Below are 7,977 nucleotides of genomic sequence, written 5' to 3'. Positions count from 1 at the left end.
CCCAAAATTTGCTGTAGCCCCTTCTCCCAGTGTCACTGCCACCTGCCCAGCCCCAACCCACAACCCCCACTGAAAAGAGGCCAGCGTAGCCTCCAGCTCTGCGCCAGCAGCAGGCAGCCTGCCCTTGCCCCACATAAATTGGCAGCACATGCCCTCTATGCCTTTCCCGAGGCTGCATGCAGGGTGGGAAGCTGTCCCCTCCGCACCCCACCCCCCCAGACAAACTGCCCGTGTCTCTGTCCCGTACCGCACCCCAGCCCCACTCCCTCCCTCACCGTGGGGGCCTCAGTCAGCCACCCCCTTCCCTCCTCCATGCCTCCTTCCTGCCCCCCAGACTTACTGGCTGGATGCTGCTCTCCAAACTGCTGGACTGCATTCCTGGCCACGCACATGCTGTGGCTGCATGCACACACACATTTATCAGTGACATTAAAAATCGGCCACATCAGCCAAAAAAAGCTGATTGCGATTAATGGCAATTTTCCTTTTATCGGTACCAAAATTATATGGACCGATATATTGGTGTGCCTCCAATCTGAAGGTTTAAGTCTTCCAATTATGCAGTTGATCCAATAAAAGTTATTACCCAAATTCTTGCCTCTTGCATAATTCATGGACCATCACAATTATACTATCACTTTAACACTACTGTATAAATCTAGGGATCTTAAGGCAAACTCCACTTTACAACAGCAGTGTACTGTCAGGCTGGTCTATTACACAGGATTTAAAAACTCACTTGGATCAATTCTTAGCTCTGCTCTCAGCATATGAAGCTGCTGACCAATCTGCTCGGGGTACATTGATCTTCTCAACATGATGAAAGCTGAGAACAAGCACCTGTTAAACAGAACTGGCACCAATTCATTCCCTCTCCTCAGTTATTGCAGCATCCAATATATATTAGAGATGCACAGCTCCAGCTGTACCCTGGGCAAACTCATTGGATGTCTGACACCTCTGACTTCCCTATATTTGTTGAAACTAAATGCAGGCAGAATAATTCCTGGCATATATTCAATTACTTGGTTCTTAGCTTTCATCCTGTATTTTACTGAACAACATGGGTTGTGAATGACAGAGTTCCTATTCTTGTGAACTTTCAGTTTATTGGCACTGCAGGCCTGAGGGATGTTCAGCTCTCTGAACAAAGGCACCTGCTTGCAGACTTGCTAAGGGTTATGAGTCTTACCAGGTCCTCAGAGGCTCGTGCTTGTGCTCTTCGGAAAAGCTCTAGGTCATATTCACTGGTCAGGTTTTCCAATAGGGGTTCCCTGGTGTTGCCATACGTTTGCCTATGTTCCTAAAATAATGACATATTAGGAGCTTAGAGGGAAGGAGGAGGAGGGAAGGAGGAAGAAAAAAGAAATCTACACCAACATAAGGCTGTTGGCTTTTACAGCCTTGTTAGGTCAGCAGCCCATTGACTTGTTTCATTCCAGATAAAAGAAAACTAAAGTAAATGGTTCTATACCATGTACTTCTCTTTCTGCTCCTTGCTCAGTCCAGAATTCCTTTTCTTCCTCAGCTCTGCTACTTTCTCTTTGTATCGTAGCTGTCTCTCTGTTGGTGCCTGGAAAAAACAGAAGAGTTGGCACAAGTTCCCCAACTTTCCAGCACCTGTGTCATCACACCTCAATCTTAATATGAAAAGCTGTATCTTGTCTCCTGTTACTTGTATCATGTAGACAAGTATTCACTCCAAAAGAGCTCCAACATGTTACAAACAGACTCATCCACATTTGAACCCAAGTCCCCTGAGCTAATGAAGTATAATCTCACAGAAACACTTCTTTTGATTCTGTAAAGGATAGGTCAGTTTGCCTTTTATTTCAGGGCTGTCCAACTAGCAAGGACTTAAATTGTGGCACCTGCCCAGCTGCTGATTCTTCCACTGCTCTGGCTGCACAGCGGTCAGAATATCCAGGCTCCCAGTCTTTCCTCCGGCTGCTGCTTCCCCCTCCCAGTACCTTAGGAATTTGTGTTAGAAGCTGGTGGCGAGTCTGGGGCAAGCAATACAGCGAAGGGTTGGGGGGAGAGGGGTTCCAAGTGTATGGTGTAGTGGTGGGGTGCCTGTACAGTGATCACAGGCATGCAGTACAGCAGGAGGTAGGCAGGGCACAGACATGAAAGTGCACTGGAGGGAAGGGGGTGGGATATGTCCTGTGGCTCACCCTGGTGCAGCACAGAGTCTGATGTAGCCCCAGCCTCTTGGAAGTTGGACGGCCCTGCCTTATTTCACAACACAAATACAAAATAAATGCTCAGGACAGCAATAAGTTCTTCTAGACAGTTCTTAACTGACATTGGCTGACATTTCACATAACTCTCATAGCCTTTCAGTTTCCACGTTCTTACCAGCAACTCAAGATTTGGACTGCTCCAATGACTTGTTCATGACCAAACAAACTGCAGGTGATGAGTAACAGAGTACTAAGACCCAGCACAAAAGCCAATTTCAAAAGAAGAACATTAGTACTTGTCACAAAAGCCTGAATCCCCAGTCTAAGGCTTGTTCCTTTACATGGCCAGCCATCACTACAGAAAGAATGCCTACCTGGTGTCTGGTGGCATGCCTATTGTTGTCATCCTGTCTGTGGGCCAGCATCCTCTCTTCAATCTGTTTATCTCGACTCTGCGCTCTCACCTGGAAATTTGAACATAACTAGTATCACAACGAACTGCTCTAAAAGCATATAAGCCTTTTTGATTTCCCTTTTGAGTTTCAGATCACAGAATGCAGTTAACAGATATGGTGACACTTGGAGCACAACAAATTTTAAGTTTAGTTCCAAGTCATAAACAGGTCTCAACATTTTGTACTATGGGAGCAGAAGGGCAACAGAAGTTGAAGGGATGTTACCTTGCACTCATCTGCAGAGAGATTATGATACAGTGGGCATCCTGATATGGAAAAGTGTCTCTCATGCTTCCCTGTCAAGTGTCCTATGGAGAATCAGAAAAAAACCTTTCAGCTTCTAAGTCAACAAAAAACCCCAAAGACAGCATAGCATGTGCCTGCCTTTCAAAAAAACAAACAAACAAACAAACAAACAAAACAAAAACAAAAGGGCTAACTAAATGCATCATCCTTATAAGAGGATAAAATAAATCACATGCTTTGTGATACAACTCATAAGGGGCCAAGATGGAGGCTCTTCTTACTCTAGCCCCAAATCTACATGCTCCTCCTCAACCGGAATGATATACTATTGGCTTTTATCAACTTTCCTCCAAGTATTGTGCTTCTGATAGTGATTGGCAGGTTAACTGAAGGACTCAATGTTTTCCCCAAATCTCTACATTAATGACCCATCTACTTACTGATGGATCATTCTGTCTTTGAGTTACACTCCTTTCACATCTCCTTGTTCTTTTGTCTCCCCAACTGCATGCAAGAATGCCACAGATTTTACAAGGATTGAAACAAAAAGTTCCACTGATTTGCTGCCCAGAATACTTCAGGATGCCAGCAAAACAGCATAAGTGATTCATCTTTGACAACAGGAGGACAAAGCTCACCAACACTAGCCTGCCTTAGTTTTAACTGGCAGAGACTACTTCAGGTTAGTAAGGTGTTTTCAGACTTCCTAGCTCACTCAGTTGCTTATGTGAGATGTAGCAAGGGGCAATTGGTGGTCTTGTACTTGGGGACATAAGCAAGATTGAAAACTTTTGCCACACAGTCCAAAGAAATATCAGGTGACAAGACTTTACTAACTGGATTTCAACTGCTGTATTTACAGTTAGACTTCAACACGCTGACCTTCCGAGGCCAGTTCTCCGTAGAATTCAGCAATAAATTCAGGGCTTTTTAACAGTGATATAGCATGAGAGAAGCAGTTCACTGATCTGGATACGGAAGGGGATGCTTGGAAAAAACGAAAAAGGAGCCTATTGTGTTGTCCTATTATGTCATCAATCTGTCTGTCTTCTGCATGACCCCAATTGCTCCTTGCCAAAAAACATCCTGAAAGCATATACCTGTTGTTGTATTCCATTCCCATTAAAACCCATGATACTCAAATATGCAACTCCACCCAGTGAAACGCAGGCTACAGCAGGAAGGGAAAGAAGACTTCTCTTGGACAAGGATTTACCTAGAGAGTTACAGCCAGGAGTAGGACACTTCATGTTGAAGTTGTAGCTTTCATGAAAGCGGCGGCGTTTGGGGCGGTGAGAAAGGTCACTTCCAGAATCCTTCATGGACATATCCTTGGCAATGCTCTCATCATGGGACACATTGGGACTGGAAATATCAATGTCTGACTCTGAAGAAGGGGCATTCCCAGTTGGGGTGCGAGGTGGAGACTCATCGTGATCTGCTGCATTTTTAGTGTCTGAATAAAAGATGAGATGTTACAAATTTTGCACAAATGGAAATTTACAAAGAAATGTCTTATGTGAATTCAGACAACACACTCATAACTCAAACCTTCACACTTAGGGAACTGCCCCCAACCCTCACAGACAAGGCACAAAGCTTATGGAATATCTTTAACCACTTAAAGCCACACCTCCCCCCTCCATACCTCTATCAGAAAAGTCTACCACTTGTTCAGTTTCTGATCCAGAAGAGCGAGTTTGTCGGAGTGGGTATTTTTTTGGAGTCACAGGAGTGGGCTGTTGTTGGCTGCGTGTCACCCTCCTGGTAGAATATACAGGCTCCTCTGTCCCAAATGATGGTGGATTCCGAACAGGGCTGGAATCTAAGTCAATAACAGTTGATCCAATTGTCAGCTTCATTCAGGGCAACCACCATGAGTCACAGATCTGTCTCCCGTCTGATCCCAAGGTCAAATTCTTGGTACTACAGGTCTAGTTCTTATCAAATAATATATGGCAGCTTGATGCCAAATGCAGTCTTCTCTTCCACACCACAGGTGTATCTACCAGCTTTGAGATTGGTTTCATTATTCCGAGCCATATTCTTTGACAGTTTTATAGCCACTAGGACCTACTAACAATCTAAAGAATGAAGGACCAAATCAAACTACTTTGAACTCCCGTTATTTATCCAGAACTTACTAAACAATTCCAGTTCAGCAAGTCTGAATGAGAATCAATACTGTTTAGACTGGCTTTGCATGTACTACAGCTGCTTTTGGCACATGCCATTATCTAACACCCTGCATGTAGTCTTGAACTGTTACCACTTTGGAGTCTATAACAAATTATTCAGAAAAAGTGTTTCTCTTCTGCTGAAAAACAGGGATGCCTCAGATGCCAATCAAAAATAACTTATTTTCTAAAAAAAAAAACTGGTCAAGAACTACAAGAATTTCTTACCTGGAAAAAAACTGTTTGAAAAATTCTCTTAGCAAAGCCTACAGATAAAACAAGGGAATCAGAAGATCTTACCCCTTTGTTGCCATTTCTCTTTTTAGACAAACAGATGGAATTTGATTTCTACAGTAATTACTATCGGCCAAGAAAATTTCTCAGATCAAGAAAGTGAGGAGGTGGAAAAGCACAACAACCCCTCTTTAACAATCTGGATGTCAAAACGTAAAAACATGCAACATGAACTCAACTGCCAATATGTTGGATACATACTGTTGTACAACAAACCCCACCGATACGAAAACATCTCATACCCGTAACACAACCATCTAACTTTCATATTTATACAGCCTAAAAGCCCTCAACTATCCACATTTTACTTTTGGTTTAGTTATTTGGAGACTTTAGTGACAAGCACAGTCTATAAGAGCCAAGTGATTTTACCAGGCTAAATTTTAAGAGAAAAGGCCTAAAGGTACAGTTTTCAGGACTGGAGTTACAGTGAAGTTTTAGCAGCAAATGGACTCCAAAGAATGATTAGCTGCTCAGAGGTTTTGAAAATTAGGTTTTCAAATTAACAAGTCATTTATAAAAATAACCAAAAGATGACTTCAGAGATTTATCACAAGTTCTTCAGGCAAATATTTTGTGCTTCTGCATAACAGCTGTCAACAATCTCTAAACACTTCAAAATTAAACATCACAAAGCCTCTATCATGTAGATAGAGTCATTATGCACTAAGAAACTCTAGTAAGAAAGGCTACAAGACTTAAAGGTCTCAGAAAATGAGTGGCAAAGCTAAGCACAGAACCGATGGTTCAGTTCCGACCCTCTTTAACTACCGTAAACCAGGACACAGGAATCCTGACTTCCAATCCCAGTTTAAAATGCTAGATCATGCTGCCTAATTTAGATAATGCATCCTTGCAATGTCTTTGTACCTCACCCTAGTATTATTATACTCAATGAGAAAAAAAACCCAGCAAATGAGGGTTAGCCAAACTGAAGGAACAGATTCCCTAAAATGTATTTAAGTATATCAAGCTGAGAACATAGAGACTGTTTGCCAAGTGTCATTTGGGGTATGTAGAAGAAAGGCATTACCTTGCGAGCTCTGACTCAGTCTGGCTGAGGAACGAGTCACACGGGCAGATTGCCGAGATGTGCCATCACTTTCAGAGCTGTCTGTATGCTCAGGATCAGTAGAGAAATCAGAGTCTTCAGTGCCATCTGAACTACTGCCGGCGTTCCTCTGCAGCACCACAGACCCAAACATTAGCAAGAGAACAGTTAAGACTTCAATACCACTCCTACTAACACAAGAACATTTGAGGCCTGAATGTTATAGAACAGATTCAGACTTCTCGAAGGCGGATCGTTTTGGATAAAAGCCTCCCTTCAGCACGAGAAACACAAGCTGCGGGGAGCGGTACCAGTAACTCCAGACTTCTGCAAATTTGTCCGATGCAAACAGGTTGCATCAGTCTCACTGGAAGGAAGTCTTGTGAACTATCAAAGCACCGGCTGCCTCACTTGAAATGAAAAGCTGGGGCAGCCTGGGAGTAGCACCTGCCCTAGGCCTGGGAAAGCCCCACTCTGTCATGGCACAGACAGGCAAGTGGGCACACCACAGTGAAGGCAAGGCAGGTGCTGAGCTGTAAAGAGAGGACAGGACAAGCCCAGGACTAAGAGCTGGGGACAAGTCACTGCTGCCCTTGTCCTGCTGGGACAGGGGCTGGGCAGGCCAGAGAAGCTGGGCTAGGCTGAGGCAGGGCAGGAGGGAGAAGACTAGGGCAGCCCAGGCGACAGGGGGCAACCTGCTGGAAGGGCGGGTGTCCTCGCTGCTTTGTTTTGCACCCGCGGCTGCAGAGCTGCCGCCCTCCCTCTACATCAACCAATCACCATCAGAGAGGGGAAGGGCCGAAAGGAATCCCCTCCAATAAGAACTCCCAGAGAGGCGAGGCGCGGCTCTAAGGCGTGACTGATAGGCTACCCCAGCCTATCAGCTAGAACCTCGCTCCCACAGAAACATCCATTCGGGGCGGCTGGGGGGAAGGGAACACGAGAAACAAGGCACGCGCGGGAGGTAATCGTGGGGGCGGGGAGTGGCAGCCGCAACGGCCAATCAGCGTCCAGCTGGGGCATTAGGACAAGCCAAACACACGCAGGTCCTTCGTTCTCTTGTCCAATCGGAACCGCAAGGAGGTGGAACAAATCTCCGGCAGGGGGAGGAAGAAAGGTAACCGTTGGGGGGAGATGACTGACAGCAATGGCAGCCAACCGGGGCCCAGCGAACACCAGCCGGATCCATTCAGGGAGCAAGAGAGGCGGGTGCAGGGGGCTGAAGGCCGCTCTTTTCGCCCGGTTTTTGTGCCTCTGGGGGAAAGTTCGCTGGGGGCGGGAACGGGAGTAAGCCCCCGCGAGCTCCCTGCCCTCTCCCCAAGAGCCTTTCCCGCCCCCGCAGCCTCCCTTACCTTCCTGCGCGGCATCCTCGGAGGGGGCGGAGGCAGCGGGGGCGCCTGGTCCCCAGCGCCCCCGGCCCGAGAAGCGGCGGCGGCGGCCGCCGTGGTGGTGCCGGCGGGCTCCGTGGTGACAGCCGTGTCTCCTGCTCTCCGTCCCCGACAGCCAGTGGCGCGCCAGCCCGCACTCCGCAGCCACCAGTAGTCCCCGCTCCCCGCTGGGTTCCTCACGCT

General features: G+C 46.4%; 1 protein-coding gene across 1 annotated transcript in view; it reads right to left on the bottom strand.

The window, feature by feature from the left end:
- Positions 1 to 7,954, bottom strand: part of KAT7 (lysine acetyltransferase 7) — a 15,875-nt gene extending 7,921 nt beyond the window's left edge. The window contains exons 1-8 of the mRNA XM_019548424.1: positions 7,759 to 7,954; positions 6,389 to 6,536; positions 4,533 to 4,709; positions 4,101 to 4,340; positions 2,864 to 2,946; positions 2,558 to 2,647; positions 1,475 to 1,573; positions 1,193 to 1,303 (exon numbers count right to left, since the gene is read on the bottom strand). Coding sequence (XP_019403969.1) covers positions 1,193 to 1,303; positions 1,475 to 1,573; positions 2,558 to 2,647; positions 2,864 to 2,946; positions 4,101 to 4,340; positions 4,533 to 4,709; positions 6,389 to 6,536; positions 7,759 to 7,773 — 963 coding nt within the window. The 5' untranslated portion in view covers positions 7,774 to 7,954. The remainder of the gene's footprint in view (positions 1 to 1,192; positions 1,304 to 1,474; positions 1,574 to 2,557; positions 2,648 to 2,863; positions 2,947 to 4,100; positions 4,341 to 4,532; positions 4,710 to 6,388; positions 6,537 to 7,758) is intronic.
- Positions 7,955 to 7,977: the final 23 nt, after the last annotated feature.

Source organism: Crocodylus porosus, unplaced genomic scaffold (assembly GCF_001723895.1).
Source record: "Crocodylus porosus isolate Cpor-Errol unplaced genomic scaffold, CroPor_comp1, whole genome shotgun sequence".
In the NCBI taxonomy this organism is placed as follows: Eukaryota; Metazoa; Chordata; order Crocodylia; family Crocodylidae; genus Crocodylus; species Crocodylus porosus.
Note: the sequence above shows the minus strand (reverse complement) of the source record. Positions and strands in the feature narration are given on the sequence as shown.